General features: G+C 41.6%; 3 protein-coding genes across 5 annotated transcripts in view; 2 read left to right on the top strand and 1 right to left on the bottom strand.

Annotated features, from left to right (window-relative positions):
- Positions 1-2,568, bottom strand: part of LOC118394767 (phosphatase and actin regulator 1-like) — an 82,637-nt gene extending 80,069 nt beyond the window's left edge. Inside the window, exon 1 of one of the 2 annotated variants that reach the window (XM_052463851.1) lies at positions 2,196-2,568. In XM_052463851.1, coding sequence (XP_052319811.1) covers positions 2,196-2,307 — 112 coding nt within the window. In that variant the 5' untranslated portion in view covers positions 2,308-2,568. The remainder of the gene's footprint in view (positions 1-2,195) is intronic. The other variant, XM_052463855.1, reaches the window with a different exon arrangement.
- LOC118394762 (solute carrier family 22 member 23-like) overlaps positions 1-20,170 on the top strand; it is a 457,726-nt gene that overhangs the window by 110,068 nt on the left and 327,488 nt on the right. The gene's annotated exons all lie outside the window — the stretch shown is intronic.
- Positions 2,691-10,091, top strand: LOC118394769 (NAD-dependent protein deacylase sirtuin-5, mitochondrial). 2 transcript variants are annotated; one of them, XM_035788304.1, is made up of 9 exons: positions 2,691-2,842; positions 3,514-3,626; positions 4,242-4,375; positions 6,522-6,747; positions 7,116-7,203; positions 7,317-7,370; positions 7,616-7,739; positions 7,957-8,072; positions 8,500-10,091. In XM_035788304.1, the coding sequence occupies exons 2-9, from the start codon at positions 3,527-3,529 to the stop codon at positions 8,570-8,572; spliced, it is 915 nt and encodes a 304-aa protein (XP_035644197.1). In that variant the 5' UTR covers positions 2,691-2,842; positions 3,514-3,526; the 3' UTR covers positions 8,573-10,091. The 2 variants fall into 2 exon arrangements, with proteins under 2 accessions (XP_035644197.1, XP_035644198.1); XM_035788305.2 differs by lacking the exon at positions 2,691-2,842 and adding an exon at positions 3,196-3,343.

The raw sequence follows: 20,170 nt of genomic DNA, 5'->3' as shown, positions 1-20,170 counted from the left end.
TAAAGCCAATCTTAACCTCATCAGGACTGATGCTGCAGTTTAGTCACAGTGTGGGCGTGACTGGAAAAACAACTGCAATTCGCCTGGATGGAGAACTGCGTGATGATGATCAAAACAGAAATGTAGCAATACAGTTTGGTTTAACAAAATATAGCAGGTTAAAGACAAAACAAGTCCCTAAAATAAAACATTCAAAGACTTTACCTTAAGTTATTTGAAGTCTTTGCAAGAAATGTTGGCGGGCAAACTTGGCTAGCTAGCAGTTTCAGCACCACAGCCAGCCAGCTGTGTGACAGAAGCACTGCAAGACTATTGAACTGATGCATTGACTATTTGTCAACTAATAATCTGTCGTTCCGCCCCTGAACAAGGCAGTTGACCCACCGTTCCTAGGCCGTCATTGTAAATAAGAACTTGTTCTTAACTGACTTGCCTCGTTAAAAAAAAGGTAAATATATATTTTTTTAAATGGCAATCACACAGAATATTTAGCATGATATCGAAATACGAATAACTACGATATTTGATTGAAAGGCTACATTTAGCTGCATTTGGTTCAGACTGTATGCTGTTACAATGCAAAACATATATATAGACCTCATGGTCTAACAACTGACTCAGCCCGAAATATGCCAAGTCACCATGGTAACAAGGAATGCAATACACCTAGGTGCTCGAGGGGAGAAATTTGTGCACGTTTCCCACAAGTCATAACCAAAATCGAATCAACATCCAATACACTAATATATTCTTACACTGTACGTAATAACTTGGATGTATCTAACATACAGTGCATTCAGAAAGTATTCAAACCCCTTGACTTTTTCTACATTTTGTTACTTTACAGCCTTATTCTAAAATGTATTAAATTATTTTTTCTCTTATCAATCTACATACCCCACAATGACAAAGTATTCAGACCCTTTACTCAGTACTTTGTTGAACCACCTTTGGCAGTGATTCCAGCCTTGAGTCTTCTTGGGTATGACGCTACAGGCTTGGCACACCTGTATTTGGGGAGTTTCTCCCATTCTTCTCTGCAGATCCTCTCAAGCTCTGTCAGATTGATTGGGAAGCGTCACTGACCAAGGCCCTTCTCCCCCAATTGCTCAGTTTGGCCGGGTGGCCAGCTCTAGGAAGAGTCTTGGTGGTTTAAAACTTCTTCCATTTAAGAATGATGGAGGCCACTGTGTTCTTGGGGACGTTCAATGCTGCAGAAATTTTTGGTACCCTTCCCCAAATTCCTTTGACCTCATGGCTTGGTTTTTGCTCTGACATTCACTGTCAACTGTGGGACCTTATATAGACAGGTGTGTGCCTTTCCAAATAATGTCCAATCAATTGAATTTACCACAGCTGTACTCCAATCAAGTTGTAGAAACATCTCAAGGATGCTCAACGGAAAAATGATGCACCTGAGCTCAATTTGGAGTCTCTTATCAAAGGGTCTGAATACTTATGTAAATCAACTATTTCTGTTGATTTATTTGTAATAAATTAGAAAACATTTTTTTTTAAACCTGTGTTCGCTTTGTCATTATGGGGTATTGTTTGTAGATGGATGAGGGGGGAAAAACACATTTAATCCGTTTTAGAATAAGGCTGTAATGTAACAAAATGTGGAAAAGGGGAAGGGGTCTGAATACATTCCTAATGCACTGTACACGGGTGCTTTAACAGTCAACACCAATCTGTTCGCTGTCAGGGATCTATCCGGTGTAGCCTAATCCTGGACACCTTGCTGGTGACTACGATGACATTGGGGCTCATATTGCCATTCGAATGCTTCTCTATTATGTAACTGAATTTAATTCATGCCTAATTCCGTTCTCTTACGAAATAAAATCTCACACGTTGAATAATGATCATGAGTATTGTTCTTATTCTTACAAAGCCTAATCGCAAATGATCATTTTAGCAATCAGACAATTCGATTGATATGATAAACTTGTCCAAAATGCTACCAAAATTGCAAATGAGGCAAAACCAAACTTCCATATCATAGGCTACATGCACTAGAGCCCACTGGCAATAGCGCAGATCAAGCACAGTCTCAGTAAAAACAAATACGATAAAATAGAATTATGTGTTTACAAAACCGTTAGTTTACAATAGGCTAGTAAGGTTAGGTGCAGTGCTTTATACGCTACAATGCATCGAACACAATCAATGGCCAAACGTGAGAAGCAACCTACCTGTGCGCAGGTTGAAGGAAACTCTGGCTTCGGCGAGGTACGGGGTATCGCTCTTGGACCGGACTCTCCTGATCGGCCGGCGGTCTATATGGTCCTCTGGAGAAGCCGCCATCAATTTGAGCAGCGTCCAGTGACGACTGGGGGGTTGGGACAGACAGAGAGCCACCACCGCTCAAGAGGAGGTACTGATGGGGAGGAAAAAAACTGAACGGGTAGAGACCGGAGAGGGAGATGTGACTTTTGAAGCGAGGTGGAGCCGCCACTACAAAGCTCCTTAACCCAACAGCAGACAGAGGGGAATGAGAATGGAATAAAGGGAAACAATTATGAATAATCAAGTAAATGGCCTACATTTTCAAAATAGCCTATCCAATGCGGATTTATGGAGTTAAATGATCAATATAAGCCCCTGTATGTATGTTGATCAGCAAGTGGAAATCTTGTATGAGGTCAGGGGATATTTTTTTAAACGTACACCACCAGAGGGCACTAGTAACTTTACTAGCCTACAACTTTCCCCTCCACAGTGGATTTTGGTGCGGAATCTTCAATGCTTTGCGACAGCAAGGGAGTCTTTACGGTTTTTCAAATTAATTACATTAAGAAAAGTAAACAAACTCTGCCTCGCCATCTGGTAACGCTGCTGGGTATGTATGGACGTGTTATGCATGAACTCGAGTTATTCTGAAAAAGGCAATTCCATGTAGTGATCGTTGTACACCTTATTTGCCTGCATGTAACATTTTTACTTTTGGTATTTAGCTACTTTCAGTATTCAAGATGGCTCTTCTTTATACCCCTGTTTCAAAGTTTTAGAAATGTAGGCTATAGTATCGTTGAGGAAATGATATTTATTCATTTAATATTCTGTTAGTTTTTATAAAACACGATTTGATTTACGAGCCACAGTTGAATGAGTTTGCTCACTGATAATCAACTTTTAACACTACTTGTGTAGACTGCTGGTTTGGACACGTTTTTGCCTAAATACCCTTTAGAATGCGTAATCTTATGCCCACGCAAAACGTGTTAAAATTCAAGGCTGTCATGCACAACGCGATGTAAAATGTAACAAGTAAATATGTATATCGCAGCCAGTTGACATTGATCAGGCGCTGGTGACAATTCTCATTCCCACATTCAAACAAGTAAATGACACGATGAGGATACATGTATAAATGACCGTGGCATTAAAAGTGTATGAATGCAAATGTGTAATGATATAGTTTGTCCATCTGTGTCACCAATATTTAACTAGGACAAACTATTCCAATGCAGTCAGAAAATACTTATCCTAACTTTCTGTCTTCTCTTACAGAGCTGTAGTGACAATGATTCTTCGAAATCTAGTTTCAATTGGACTTGGTCCTCGCGTGTCTTCTCCAGTGACACGTCGGCCTTTGGTAGAGATGACCAGGTCTGCCAGTTCAGGTAAAGTCCTACCACATGCATGAGCTGAATTCATAAGTCTCCATACATTGGCTTTACATTCTAGTGTACATTGTACACCCCCAAAAAAGTAAATTAATAATAACAAATTAGGATGGGCATCAGCAGTTTTTCTATTGTTATGTCAGTTACTCCATTACCCCATGTCAGCTAAACATCTTTAGATTGCTAAATTATTCTAGCCAGCTATCTAAACTTGTTGTAATCGTGGTCGAATTACCGACCAGGGGGCCCCAATTGATTTTGTTAGTCACTCTCACTCGGCTATCATATTCAAAACTGTAAACTTTTCTCTCCGCCCCATGGGAAAATGAATAGAATTGCATGAAATTAACTCCAAAACCCCAAACATGTCTCACCGCTGTCAAGAGGGGGGCTGAGAAAATGTTTTGTTTGCAAGTTGGGCGGGCCTCCCAACAATTTTACTTGGGGGCCCCCAAAAGGCTAGTTCTGACTCTGACTGCATGTGGGGGTACGCAGACCCCCGAGCAACTGCGGCCCCTCATGATGAGTTCAGGTTTTTGTGCCCCCCCCATCAATGTTTCCCATCCCTGCTCTAATGGCTCTTATTAATGTATAAATGTTTATCTTCTGTAGATATGTCTGAATTCCGGAAGGTCTTCTCTAAAGCCAGGCACATAGCCATCATTACTGGGGCGGGTGTGAGTGCAGAGAGTGGAGTGCCTACCTTTAGAGGTGCTGCGGGCTACTGGAGGAAATGGCAATCTCAGGTAATGTAAAACAGACATGCATAGACCTACAGGAATTCATTTCACAATCTGTAACATGCTCATGTACACGCAGACGTTTACATCATGCCATAAACACTCCCCTCCGTATGCATTTGGACAGTGAAGCTCAAATTTTACATTTGGCTCTATACATTTGGCTCATACATTGGATGCATTTGCAGTTTGTTTGGTTGTGTTTTGGATTATGTTTTGCCCAATAGGAACTGAATGGGGAATGATGACTAGAGTAATTCTTTCCAAGTGAGTAAATAAGATGTTTCTGACCAATTTAGAAAAATCATGAATTAATAGTGATGAGTGAGAAAGTTACAAAGGCTACAACAAAACATGCTTACCTTTCACGATGACCAATAGCAGGGGAAGTTAGCTTTTTTGGGGGAAGTATGATCTTTGTCCGTCTCACTCATCATCATTCACATTTCATGATTGTGGCAGTGACCCCACTCTCCTAGAGTGTCTTGGTGAGTTGGTATATGCTAAAAACACATTTCTAATTCATACATGCATTTAAAAATGTTACCATGACACATGGGTTCAAGAGTATTATTGCTTTTATGCAATGGGTTACCAGCATTAAAAAGCAAGATTATTTCCCAAACCATACATTTTTTAGCAAAACGTGGTGCTACATTCACTAACACTGGTTGTCTATTGCAATTTTAGGCGTACCCTGGTCATTAGTTCAATTCGTATTGACTGCCATGTAAAGCAAAACTACCCAAGTGTTGGTTGATAGTTCCAGAACTTTGTAGGTTGCCATGGCAAAAAAAAAGCTGCATTTCATTTGACCTGTTTTCTATTGACATTTCTTTGTATATATCCATAAAAATGATGCCGGCTGATTCATGATTTCGAGTCGCTGAGAAAAGCTGCCTGTCTGTCTCATCCTGACTCCCGACACCTTCATTACTACGGGACAGCTGGAGATTTGTTTCAATATTGAAATTCAATGTTGCAAATGTCAAAGAGAAAGACTGCAAGGTTTCTACGAATCTCTGCTGTTGAAAACTAAATGTTAGTCTAAAAGAAATGGGAGATAATGTCAAGATGCTTTTTATAGTGGAGATCAAGTTTATAATTGCCTGGCTGGGCTGGTGAGACTGTGGATTGCGCAGTCAGATGGAACAGACTAAATAGGCATTTCAACGTCATTTCTTTAGTCAGTGGTAACTTGTGGAAAAAACAACGTCTGGAATGTGGCTTTAACCAATCAGCATCCAGGATTAGACCCACCTGTTGTATAATGTCCAGTATATCATGGGCAAGATGGACTCTACGGGAATTCCAAACTAACCGTTGTATAAACGCTTGTACATGTGTGAAATAGGACAAATATAAGAACCCACCAAATTATTATTATAACTTACAAAAAGTGACTCCAAAATGACACAATACATTATTCACATTCACTTTCTATTGGGCAAAACATTATCCGAAACAGAACCAAAGCTGTAAATTCATCCAACAAGTTTGTAGTCACAAGCTTTATGTAGTCATTGTGACATTCTGCACTGTCGCCTTATATGAAACGTTTGATCTCAAATCCAAAATGCTGGAGTGTAGAGCCACGTTTAAAATGTTATCTTCACTGTCCAAATACATACGGAGGGGAGTGTACTCCCGTATCAATGGATTTGTCTTGACAACAACAATGAGGGGGGGGGGTTAGGCGTAACCACGGTTACTGTGTGCGGTTCCCAGGGAGAGCTGAGGAGCTGGAGCCAGTATCAGTTAATCTAAGTAGGACAGTCTCATCAGAGATTCACTTTGAGAGGGAGAATCAAAACAAACCTTTAACTTGTGTTTGTTCCATCCTGTGCCCCTAAGTGTTTATTTATGGGAGCTTGTTCACACTCTTAAATATGTGAAAATGTCATGTTTATTTTGTTTTTCCCTGGGATCTCTATATCTACAACTCAGCGTGCCTTGCCATTCTCTGCTCTAACTATGACCCAGTCCTCCCACCTGCTATTTACCTAGTCACTTACTCTCATCCAGTCTGCCCTTAACAATGTAGACTATCCCATCCATCTCCACCCTGACACCCTTAGAATCTACCTCCGCATCCTGTGAACTCTGTTCCCTCACCCTCCCCACCCATGTCCCTGTCCATCTCTGTCCACAGGACATAGCCACCCCTGAGGCCTTCTTTCGGAACCCTTCCCTGGTGTGGGAGTTCTACCACTACCGACGAGAAGTGATGCTGAGTAAGGGACCCAATGCGGCCCACCTGGCCATTGCAGAGTGTGAGGCCCGGCTGAGGAAGCAGGGCCGCTCTGTGGTAGTCATCACCCAGGTCATAGATGATCTGCACCGCCAGGCCGGATCCAGACATGTCCTCAAGATCCACGGTGAGAGGGCTGGGCTGGGACAGGGCTAAGTGGGTCTTTTAGAGGGATGGAATGGGCTGGGCAGCAGGGATTGGTTCAGACAAGGCAGTCAAATATGATTTTAGAAAGAAGGCACTGTTTCAAGAGAGGCTCCATTGTTAATAAGTAAGCTCAGAAGATGTACTCAAATAATTAGCCCTTGCTCTAGTGGTGGTTTCCAAAGCTTGTTGTCAAAAGTTGAACGTAAGATAAGGATAAGATTGACTTTAGTGTCCCTGAAGGTAAATCCTACTTGGACAAATGTTGTCATTATCAGCATGTTTTTGAGAGACTTCTCCAAAGTGTCTGGACGGTGCTCAGTTCTGTTTTTCTCCCCGGTGAATCATCAGGAAGTCTGTTTGAGACGCGTTGTGTGAGCTGTGGACATGTGGCTGTGAACCAAGGCAGCCCAATATGCGCTGCCCTAGAGGGGAAAGGGTAAGCGGCACTACAGCTCCTCAGTACAATACAACCACCTGCTCAGGTGAATCTTCTACATTGGATGTGTGACTTGACTTTTAGAAAAAGGGTTGTATTCGATTGTTCCACAGTTCTCCTGACCCAGATACCAGTGATGCCAAGATTCCCCCAGAGGAGCTGCCAAGGTAGGGGATGATTAGTATGGTTCCGTCTATTTGTTGACATGTATGTATGTATGTATATATATATATTTTTTACACAAGTCTACCATAGAAAATCGAAGCCACAGTGATAAAATCTTTTCCACATGGTGGCGGTAGTGTTATTTGCTTTTAACTTGACCTCTTCTCAATCCTAAGTAACCATACACCTGTTATGTGTGATGTCATCCCTTGTGTGTGATGTCATCCGTTGGTGGTTTTATGTGCAGGTGTGAGAAGAGTGACTGCCATGGTCTGCTCAGGCCCAATGTGACCTGGTTCGGGGAAACTCTGGACTCGCACGTCTTGACCAAGGTGGAGACGGTGCTGGACACCTGTGATCTGTGTCTGGTGGTGAGTTGGCCTCGTAGTCGCTGGAGAATCCTGTTGCTGCTATGTATCTCAGTCTTTATATACACACTTTAGTATGTAGTAAGATTTTGTCATACGCTGAGACAGAGCCTGATGTAAAGCACCACACACCTGAAACTGATGTTCAGACCTATGTATAATATACACAAATTTCTCTGAAATGGCTTTGCTGGTGCCTATGCTCTCTATCTGCCCGTAGGTTGGCACCTCCTCCATAGTGTACCCGGCAGCCATGTTTGCCCCCCAGGTGGCGTCCAGGGGTGTGCCAGTAGCAGAGTTCAACATTGAAACCACCTCTGAGACCACGCGCTTCACGTAAGCCACAGCCCACCGCTATTAGAAAATGATGTGTTTTTGTCGTAATACAAGTTTCTTTGGGGATTTTCAATTTCTTTTCTTGATGTGCAAAATACAAATACATTTTGTGAAGTCAAATAGTGTGTGTATATATATATATTTTTTTTTTAGTAAAACGGGATATATTTAATCAAATAGGGATTCTTCGTCAAAACGAAGCCTGTGTTTTATTCATGATTCTACTGCATCACACAGTTTTTCAGGTTTGAAATCAGTCAGCGTTATCAGCTCTTTGGTCTTAGATCTGATTGATCAGATGTTTGTCAGGGAAATTAAGAACCAAACATTTCCTTAGGGACACTGGTGAGCATTTCTCAGATTTCTCCTTTTATCCTTGCTTTGTCGTGTGTGTGTGTGTGTGGTGTGCCGTGCTTCTGCTGTACAGGTACCATTTCCAAGGCCCGTGTGGGGCCACGCTACCCCTGGCGTTGGCGCTTCACGAGTCTGAAGTCGTCTGAGGGGTCAAGGGGTGGGGTTTGATGGTGTCCGAACCTCTGGGACTCCTCCCATATCCACTCCACGGCCGTTTGATTCCATGGTGATTATTCCCTTATCCGAAAACCGTGCCTTAAGACACTTTGAAACAGGAATTCTTGGTGGAGGGAGAGCTGCTGTCTGCAGCAGAGGACTGAATAGTCTTACTGGATACTTGATACTTATTCGGTTAACTAAACTGGAACTGAGATGTTATGTGTTGTTGTCTCTTCTTGAAAGGCAGAAAAGTATATATTCAGCTGAAATAAGGAGAAGTATTTCTTGATATAGGACGGGCAAATGTTTTCTTCTCTGGAGTTTTGAGCGTGTCATTTCTTCATATACAGTATAATAATAATAATAATAATAATAATAACACATGCCATTTAGCAGATGCTTTTATCCAAAGCGACTTAGTCATGTGAGCATACATTTCTCTCACTGCTAATTCAGTATATTTCAGATGTACAGGCTTTGCTGGTTGCTCTGTTTTTGTGACATTATTGAGGTCAGTGCACATGCTGTACATGACACACACACACACACACACACACATTATATAACATGCTGATGTAGCTTGTGAGATCAGATGATATTATTCTTTATAGCGTATAGTAATATAATCATATAGCTGAACCTTTTTCTCACTCTATGGAGGATATACTGTATTAACTCCAACCCAGTACAATACCTAATCCATGTGCCTGGCCAACTGTTTCCACAACCTTGGCCAAATACACACGAACCATGACCAAATACATGCTTTGAAACTCAAGTACATAGCAACGTCACAGAGGGAGAGTCAGTTCATTGAACTGGCTACTGCTGAACCTGGACTATTGTATTCCCGTCCCTGTACAGTATTTACCATATCAATATCTATCAATAGTCATACTGTGGTTACATGGCATGAGAATGTATTCAAGGGATATTTCAGGATGAAGCCCTTTATCTACTTCCCCTGAGTCAAATGAACTCGCGGATGAAAATGTCATGTCTCTGCAATACAGTGTGAAGGAAGTTACTAACTACTGTTAGCGCAATTGCTAACTTGCGCTAGCACCATGACTGGAAATCTATGGTAACTGCTAGCATGCTCGTAGATACCATCGAGTTCCAAGCATTGTGCTAACGCTAGTTAGCAATTGCGCTAACACTAGTTAGTAACTTCCTTCAGACTGTATTGCAGAGACATGACATTTTCACCCGCGAGTTCATCTGACTCCGGGGAAGTTGATCATTACCAAAATCCCGAAGTGTCCCTTTAACATTATCATTTGTATTACTCATTGAAATCTATTGTTTTGCCTAATCACGCACAACAACTCTGTTTTTGGAAATGTTCTATACCGAACCAAGTGTGTACTTCGATATCATGACTGTATTTGTACTTTTTTTTTATTTTTTACAACTACTGCTAGCTACTTTAGGTGTTTTTGCTTTTATGCAACGTAATGAGATCTCATGCAACGCTTCAAAATATACTACTGTCAACACCATGAATTCATTTGCATTACTTTTGTCCTTTTTTCTCTCACACAATGGTGTCATTACTGGCAGTCTTCAAAATAGGCTTATGTGATTGGGGGAGTTTGCATTCCCAAAGCTAACAGTAGATGCCAGTATGTAGACTGTAGATTCAATAAAACCCCTCTGAACAGACAGAGTACAACTGACTGCAGACTCTCCTGGCTATCTCTCAATTAGAATGCATGGGTAAGAGGAAATGTGTATTCTTCTGGGACAATGTTTTGCTCTGCTCAATGTGAAGTGAACGTTAGCATTATTTCGGTAGATAGCAAAACCAGAGAGCTCATTTGGACCATTGTAATGTTGTAAAAATAAAAAGCTAATGTACATGTGAACTTCTCGCAATTTTGACCGCATAATCCTGGTCCTTGAATGACCATCTCTAAGCGTGTTTTAGTTATTTATCTGGTCCTCTATGTATTCTGAAATGATCCTCCATTTGTATTGATATATTGAATGAGTGAGAAACCAGAGAGAGCATGAGGTTGGCGGCATGGCTATGGGAGAGGACTTGCCTGCTTAGGTCCAAGCAGGACAGACCTCTCTTATAACGCACAAGGTCAAAGGCGAAAGGTCATACAAAGGGAAGGACCTCACTTAGAATGTCTTATAGAAAACATCCACATAGATGGGGGGGGGACCACAGTAAACATCCCAAAACAATACAGGCAAGTTTACTCATCAGGGGTGGGTCTGCCTGGCTCCTTACTGTTGATTTGGTTGTTGATGGCTGAGGTTAGTGCAAATTGTGTGGGAGAAGTTCCCATCCAGCTGAGTCACCATCTGTTTAAAGGTCTGAATCTGTTCTTTATAGGCCTGGTTGACGAGAAATCGAGGGGGAAGGAGAGACTGACAGGGAGGTTACCTGAGCACTGTGTGTGCATGGTTGCACCTGTGTGTTTCAGTTTGTGTGTCCCAGTGTTTGTCTATGTTCCCCAGTGTGAATGTCCAGACTTAATGACATGAGTCTCATGTTCAGGGTCCTCCAGTGTTAACGAGAGAGAGCGAGAGGAGCGGTTATTATGAATCACTGTAAGAGCTGAAGTTCCACGCAAATTATTCTAAAACACACTCACATACGGTGCGCATTAGGATGTCAGTGAGGATTGGGAGGTTATTACTCTGTCTGCGTATGGCTTTTCTAGTTAATTTGTCAGATTTGGAAATGGCTAAATCTGTCAGATTTACAGAAATGTTGATTATTTAGCATTACCCCCGTGAAATTAACATAATAAATCATAATGCAGCTGTAGGCCTACTGGTCTGTGGTCCCTACATGTTAATCTGAACAGGCAGGCTGTAACCTCGAACAGACCTGTGTGTGTGCGTGCGAGTGAGCGAGGAGTCATGCAGGGCCAGCTCATATCATGCCCACCATGCACCCAGCGCTCTCATCAAATTAGTGTCTGGCACACACACACATGCAACCGAGGGAACCAAACACACAATAAACACATACATCAGAACCCTGTTTAGAATCAGATGGTCCAAAAATACCCCATCCCATTTCCCATTCATTAAGGAATAATTCCCTCTTCTTCATTGCTTCTCTGCTTCATTTCTTTACCCACAATCCCCGACTGTAAATGTTCATTATCATTGATGATTATCATCATAACCTTTCTCCTACTCTTCTTACCTTTTTCTTCTTATCTTCTACCTTCTAACACTGTGTCTAATGTCAGGAGTGAGGTGAAATCTGTTTTTCACATAAAATTAACTAATGAAATAGACAAAAGGATCAGATTCTTCTTGCATTGATAGGATGATATAGTTGTTTGAAGCCTCAATTGAGCAGGCCTGCTGGAGTGTGAGTGGGGATATTGGCAGTGACTGGAGGTCATATAAGAATGCAGGAGAGTGGGATAAGCGAGGGATGAGATGGTAGATGTGTAAAGGTCCCTGTCTGACCCAGCAGCCTGCAGGTTAATAGAGCCACCATCATTGGTATCACTTCTGCAAATATCCCTGTGTCTCTTTGAATGATAAAGTAGATTGACTAGGACACCGGCTGAAGTGTGTGTGTGTGTGTGTGTGTGTGTGTGAGTGAGAGAGATCGAAAATAAAAGGTGAGAAACAGCATGTTGAATCTGGTGAAGTGACTTGGTGACATCTATTTGGAGTGTTTGAGTTTTGAAATGGTTGAAGGTGGCATTTGGGGTCAGTTGTGTGTGAGTGTATGTCTTTGCCAGGGATTGGTAAGGAGGGGGGAACATTCATGTTTCTCTTTATGCAGACTGACAGGACTGTCAGAGCTATCCACGTCAGCAAAAATATCCCATGATTATGACCCATTCAAAGAGCATAGTAGCTTAGTAAAAATAGATATGATTTGAATCACCTACAAGACAAGCTATGACTGTTTTTCAATGTTACTGTGAAGAGAGATCTGGTGCATAAAGTGAGGTGTTTTGTCCCTGCCGGCCCAGATGTTTTTCCCTGTATAGGGCTGATGCTAGGGGTTCTGGGTAGTGAGGCTGGGAGGGAGTTGTTTTTAAGACTGAGAATAGGGTTCAGGTGCAGGCTAATCTCATCTAAAGCTAAGCTAATTAGGATCAAGGCAGGTGGCCACTGTCACCTGATTATTGATCATTGCCACAGGCCCTGAACTCACAGAATAAGATCAGAGCACAGGACACACACATGAAAGGAACCATTGTATATTTATTGATATAATACATGGATAATAATAATAATAATATATGCCATTTCGCAGACGCTTTTATCCAAAGCGACTTACAGTCATGTGTGCATACATTCTACGTATGGGTGGTCCCGGGAATCGAACCCACTACCCTGGCGTTACAAGCACCATGCTCTACCAACTGAGCTACAGAACCAAGTATAGGACTTGAACAGGCTCTATTATATTCTATTCTATACATTGGAATTATATTTGGGAATTTATTCAGTGCTACCAGGTTTTATTGAGTGCAAGAAATAGCATGTTAATTAGTTCCATTATGTTCCATTATGTTTATACATTTAACTTCTTATTTTCCACATAATCTGTGCTCTTGTTTTTGTTCTTCTGGACTTCCTATGTGTATGCCAACTCTGACAGCTCCTCTTTGAGTGTTGACCCACAACCACTTGTTCATCTCATAACTTCCTGCACAATCTTCACTCGTCATGGTCCCCAATATATGTGTTACCTCTCTTTTGACGTCAGATACCAATTTATAGTTTTTCCCTCTTCATTTTGTCCTCTCCCTCTGTTTCTTTCGCTCTTCCTGTTTCTGTGTCTCTCCGTGTGTGTGTCTGTTTGCTTGTGTGTGCATGGGTGTGTGGCCTCCCATGTTAAGGGTAAGCCCCAGCCCTGCACTCGGTATTGTAATTCAGCACAGGGCACGTGAGTCTCTGGAGAAAAGCCCTGGAGGGAAGAGACAGGGCACATGGGCACACACACACACACGGTGGCTGGCCTCTCCCAGATGACTTGCCGTATCAGCAGAATTAAAAGGATTCCACAGTGGGAATAGGGCTCCTGGCTATTGATCCAACCTAAACTAGAGTACACACACCCACACACAGAAATGTGTGTCTTGGAGCCTTTTCAGTCTAATGGGTTTTGATCATTAGCACTTCATTGCGCTTGAGAAGTTTACAAATAAAAAATGTTGTCACTTGCGCCGAATACAATTGATTTATTTTTAATTTTTAAATGTAACCTTTATTTAACTAGGCAAGTCAGTTAAGAACACATTCCTATTTACAATGACAGCCTACCAAAAGGCCTCCTGCGGGGCTGTGCTTAAAAATAAATATAGGACACAACAAGAATCACGACAAGAGAGACGACACAACACTACTTAAAATGAGACCTAAAACACAGCATGGTAGCAATATAACAAAAACATGTACAAACATTATTGGCCACAGACAACCGCACAAAGGGCAAGAAGGTAGAGACAACAATACATCACGCAAACCAGCCACAACTGTCAGTAAGAGTGTCCATGATTGAGTCTTTGAATGAAGAGAACACTCCTTGAGAACACACCCTGGTATTCCATCTGGCCCGGAGGTCTTGTGAGCGTTAACCTGTTTAAACGTTAACCTGTTTTAAAAGTCCTCGTACCAGTCCTCACAGGTAAAGAAGTGTATATGTTATCCTCTAGCTTTGGGGTCTGGAATGCACACACTGATGTAGAATAAACCCAGTTTAATAATCCCAGTTTTCTGGTTGATACTCCAGATTGGGTTTTTGGACTGAAATCCTCAAGAAAATATCTAATATGTGGTTTGTTAATAAGAGGAACAGAAATGACCTTGGGAAGAAAAACTGCTGCTATTTCTATCCCATCTAGTAAATTCACTCTGGAGTGCCAGAGTGTGCTTTGGGCGTCCGTAAATTCAGAGCCTTGTCAGATTGTCCTCAGAGCGTTGGCCAAGGAGTAGGGTTGATCTGAGCGTTCTGACCTCAAAACAGCAGTCAAGCTAACCAGTAAAGTTGGCTAGCATGCTAGCTGCTTCCAGACACATGAGCGAAAACCTCACTCTGATCATTTTACGCGCCCTAGCAGAGCTGGTTAGACTGTTTTCATGTTATCTAGTGAGCTGGTGACTGTAGCTGTGCTGCTGGCAACAACTGAATTACGTTTTTTTCCCAACGTTTCCTGACATCGGTCATATTCAACGGGTGTTGTGGGTGCTCTGAAATTATAGTCGATAGTCAGAGTGAATACACCCCTAAGCTCTTTAGTGACTCACTCACTGTTTACACACTGATTTCCTTCATGGAAACCTAAATAAATTAATATATAAAATAAATAAACAAGCTGGCACACTTACTAAAAATGTATGTACTCCCTGTATGGTAAGTCGCTTTATGGGTATTACAGCTAGCAGTGGGACTACTACTCCTGGGCCAGTATTCATAAAGCTTTTTAGTGTAAGCGTGCATATTTGAACAGGGAAGAACTGATGCTAGATCAGATTTTTAGTGTAGACGTGCCTAATTGGACAGGGAAGAGCTGATGCTAGATCAGCACTCCTACTCTGAGATGCTTTATGCAATGATCTGATGGTCATCCAGAAGGAGGAGTGAGCTGTGTTATGTAGTATGCAGTAACCAAGTCTGTGTACAACCCAGGAGATAGGTCAGTCAGACAACCAAGCAGTTAAATCAAGTCAAAGTGTATTGGTGCGAATGAAATCAAATCCCTGCAGAAATGTTCCAACATCTACTGGAAAGCCTTCCCAGAAGACTGGAGGCTGTTATAGCAGTAAAGTAGGGACCAACTCCATATTAATGCCCATGATTTTGAAATGAGATGTTCGACGAGCAGGTGTCCACATACATTTGGTCATGTAGTGTATCTACAACTACCCTTTGGTCTCCCAACCAGGGGTTTAACCAAGCCCAGCCATGATATTTGTCACTGACTATTACCAATGTACTATGCTATGAGAAGGATTGTTGAGCAATATCCACTTAAATACGAAATATATTCACTGTTGCTATCGAAGTGATTCCAAAGGGTAGTTTTAACAGAGCAAATGAAATGTGAACATACTTTATCAGTCAGAACGTATTCATATCCCTTGACTTTATCTACATTTTGTTGTGTTACAGCCTGAATTCAAAATGGATTCAATATATTTGTTTCTCAGCCATCTACACACAATACACCATAATGACAAAGTTAAAACATGTTTTTAGAAACGTTTGCAAATTTATTGAAAAGGAAATACATAAATATCTAATTTTTTCACACCCTAAGTCAATACATGTTAGAATTCCCTTTGGCACCCGATTACAGCTGTGAGTATTTCTATGTACAGTTGAAGTCGGAAGTTTACATACATTAAGTTGACTGTGCCTTTAAACAGCTTGGAAAATTCCAGAAAATTGTCATGGCTTTAGATGCTTCTGATAGGCTATTGACATCATTTGAGTCAATTGGAGGTGTACCTGTGGATGTATTTCAAGGCCTACCTTTAAACTCAGTGCCTCTTTGCTTGACATCATGGAAAAATTGGGTTCATCCTTGGGAGCAATTTTCAATTACCTGAAGGTACCACGTTCATCTGTACAGACAATAGTATGCAAGTATAAACACCATGGGACCAGGCAGCCATCATACCACTCAGGAAGGAGACTCGTTCTGTCTCCTAGAGATGAATGTACAGTGCCTTGCGAAAGTATTCGGCCCCCTTGAACTTTGCGACCTTTTGCCACATTTCAGGCTTCAAACATAAAGATATAAAACTGTATTTTTTGGTGAAGAATCAACAACAAGTGGGACACAATCATGAAGTGGAACGACATTTATTGGATATTTCAAACTTTTTTAACAAATCAAAAACTGAAATTGGGTGTGCAAAATTATTCAGCCCCCTTAAGTTAATACTTTGTAGTGCCACCTTTTGCTGCGATTACAGCTGTAAGTCGCTTGGGGTATGTCTCTATCAGTTTTGCACATCGAGAGACTGAATTTTTTTCCCATTCCTCCTTGCAAAACAGCTCGAGCTCAGTGAGGTTGGATGGAGAGCATTTGTGAACAGCAGTTTTCAGTTCTTTCCACAGATTCTCGATTGGATTCAGGTCTGGACTTTGACTTGCCCATTCTAACACCTGGATATGTTTATTTTTGAACCATTCCATTGTAGATTTTGCTTTATGTTTTGGATCATTGTCTTGTTGGAAGACAAATCTCCGTCCCAGTCTCAGGTTTTTTGCAGACTCCATCAGGTTTTCTTCCAGAATGGTCCTGTATTTGGCTCCATCCATCTTCCCATCAATTTTAACCATATTCCCTGTCCCTGCTGAAGAAAAGCAGGCCCAAACCATGATGCTGCCACCACCATGTTTGACAGTGGGGATGGTGTGTAAGGGTGATGAGCTGTGTTGCTTTTACGCCAAACATAACGTTTTGCATTGTTGCCAAAAAGTTCAATTTTGGTTTCATCTGACCAGAGCACCTTCTTCCACATGTTTGGTGTGTCTCCCAGGTGGCTTGTGGCAAACTTTAAACAACACTTTTTATGGATATCTTTAAGAAATGGCTTTCTTCTTGCCACTCTTCCATAAAGGCCAGATTTGTGCAATATACGACTGATTGTTGTCCTATGGACAGAGTCTCCCACCTCATCTCTGATCAGTCTTCTCCTTGTATGAGCTGAAAGTTTAGAGGGACGACCAGGTCTTGGTAGATTTGCAGTGGTCTGATACTCCTTCCATTTCAATATTATCGCTTGCACAGTGCTCCTTGGGATGTTTAAAGCTTGGGAAATCTTTTTGTATCCAAATCCGGCTTTAAACTTCTTCACAACAGTATCTCGGACCTGCCTGGTGTGTTCCTTGTTCTTCATGATGCTCTCTGCGCTTTTAACGGACCTCTGAGACTATCACAGTGCAGGTGCATTTATACGGAGACTTGATTACACACAGGTGGATTGCATTTATCATCATTAGTCATTTAGGTCAACATTTGATCATTCAGAGATCCTCACTGAACTTCTGGAGAGAGTTTGCTGCACTGAAAGTAAAGGGGCTGAATAATTTTGCACGCCCAATTTTTCAGTTTTTGATTTGTTAAAAAAGTTTGAAATATCCAATAAATGTCTTTCCACTTCATGATTGTGTCCCACTTGTTGTTGATTCTTCACAAAAAAAATACAGTTTTATATCTTTATGTTTGAAGCCTGAAATGTGGCAAAAGGTCGCAAAGTTCAAGGGGGCCGAATACTTTCGCACGGCACTGTACTTTGGTGCAAAAAGTGCAAATCAATCCCAGAACAACAGCAAAGGATATGGTGAAGATAGTGGAGGAAACAGGTACAAATGTCTCTATGTCCACAGTAAAACGATCCCTGTATCGACATAACCTGAAAGGCCGCTCAGCAAGAAAGAATCCACTGCCCCAAAACCGCCATAAAAAAGCCAGACTATGGTTAGCAACTGCACATGGGGATAAAGATTGTACTTTTTGGAAAAATGTCCTCTGGTCTGATGAAATAAAAATATAATGGTTTGGCCATAATGACCATCGTTATATTTGGAGGAAAAAGGGGGAGGCTTGCAAGCCGAAGAACACCATCCCAACCGTGAAGCATGGGGTGGTAGCAATATGTTGTGGGGGTGTTTTGCTGCAGGAGGGACTGGTGCACTTCACAAAATAGATGGCGTCACGAGGCAGGAAAAGTATGTGGATATGTTGAAGCAATATCTCAAGACATCAGTCAGGAAGTTAAAGCTTGGTCGCAAATGGGTCTTCTAAATGGACAATGACCTCAAGCATACTTCTAAAGTTGTGGCAAAATGGCTTAAGGACAACAAAGTCAAGGTATTGGTGTGGCCATCACAAAGCCCTGACCTCAATCCCATAGAAAATGTGTGGGCAGAACTCAAAAAGCGTGTGCGAACAAGGAGGCCTACAAACCTGACTCAGTTACTCCAGCTCTGTCAGGATGAATGGGCCAAAATTCTACCCAAAACGTTTGACCCAAGTTAAACAATTTAAAGGCAATGCTACCAAATACTAATTGAGTGTATGTAAACTTCTGACCCACTGGGAACGTGACGAAAGAAATGAAAGCTGAAATAAATCACTCTTTTACTATTATTCTGACATTTCACATTCTTAAAATAATGTGCTGATCTTAACCGACCTTAAACGGAATTTTTACTAGGATTAAATGTCAGGAATTGTGAAAAACTGAGTTTAAATGTATTTGGCTAAAGTGTATGTAAACTTCCGACTTCAACTGTAAGTCTCTAAGAGCTTTGCACACCTGGATTGTGTGTATTTGCACATTCAGTATTTGCACATTATTTTTTAAATCGTATAAACTGGTTGTTGATCATTGCTGGACAGCCATTTTCTAGTCAATGGATTTTCAAGTCGATTTAACTCAAAACTGTAACTAGGCCACTCAGGAACATTCAAGTCATCTTGGTAAGCAACCGGTGTATTTTTGGCCTTGTATTGTAGGTTATTTTCATGCTGAAATGTAAATGTGTCTCCCAGTGTCTGTTGGAAATGATTTTTCCTATGCTTAGCTCTTTTTGCAGTTTTACTTCAGTGCCATATTGAAAACAGGATACATGTTTTAGAATATTTGTATTCTGTACAGAATTCCTTCTTTTCATTCTGTTATTTAGGCAGAGGTGGAAAAAGTACTCAATTGTCATACTTGAGCAAAAGTAAAGATACCTTAATAGAAAAGTGAAAGTCACCCAGTAAAATACTACTTGCGTAAAAGTCTAAAAGTATCTGGTTTTAAATGTACTTAAGTACAGTGGTGGAAAAAGTACTCAATTGTCATACTTGAAAAAGCCAAAAGTCAAAGTAAATGCAATACATGAAATTCCTTTTACTAAGCAAACCAGACGACACGGTTTCCATATTATTATTTGACTGCCAGAGGCACACTCCACCATTCAGACATCATTTACAAACTAAGCATTTGTGAGTCTGAAAACAGGCTACCTAAGTATGGTGCTCAATCAGGGACAACGATTGACAGCTGCCTCTGATTGAGAACCATACCAGGGGCCTCCCGGGTGGCGCAGTGGGCGCTGTACTACCAAAGACTCTGGGTTCGCGCCCATGCCCAGCGTTGTCCGGGATAGGGAGGGTTTGGCCGGTAGGGATGTCTCATCGCGCACCAGCGACTCCTGTGGCAGGCCGGGCGCAGTGCGCGATAACCAGGTTGCCAGGTGCAAGGTGTTTCCTCCGACATATTGGTGTGGCTGGCTTCCGGGTTGAATGCACGCTGTGTTAAGAAGCAGTGTGGCTTGGCTTGGTTGGGTTGTGTATCGGAGGACGCATGACTTTCAACCTTCGTCTCTCCCAAGCCCGTACGGGAGTTGTAGCGATGAGACAAGATAGTAACTACTAAAACAATTGGATACCACGAAATTGTGGAGAAAAAAGGGGTAAAAAAAAGAAGGAAAAAAAAAGAGAACCATACCAGGCCAAACACAGAAATCCCAAATCATAGAAAAAAGAACATAGACTGCCCACCCCAACTCACGCCCTGACCATACTAAAACAAAGACAAAACAAAGGAACTAAGGTCAGAATGTGACACTAACTCAACCA

The sequence above is a fragment of the Oncorhynchus keta genome, chromosome 15 (genome assembly GCF_023373465.1).
Source record: "Oncorhynchus keta strain PuntledgeMale-10-30-2019 chromosome 15, Oket_V2, whole genome shotgun sequence".
NCBI classification, from domain to species: Eukaryota; Metazoa; Chordata; class Actinopteri; order Salmoniformes; family Salmonidae; genus Oncorhynchus; species Oncorhynchus keta.
This window is presented reverse-complemented; position numbering and strand designations above follow the sequence as displayed.

Bases quoted from the DNA above. Each gene is read 5' to 3' on its own strand.
- LOC118394769 (XM_035788304.1), top strand. From the start codon at position 3,527: ATGATTCTTCGAAATCTAGTTTCAATTGGACTTGGTCCTCGCGTGTCT. The intron at 4,376-6,521 runs GTAATGTAAAAC...CTCTGTCCACAG, and splicing joins GGAGGAAATGGCAATCTCAG to GACATAGCCACCCCTGAGGC. The intron at 7,204-7,316 runs GTAAGCGGCACT...ATTGTTCCACAG, and splicing joins GCTGCCCTAGAGGGGAAAGG to TTCTCCTGACCCAGATACCA.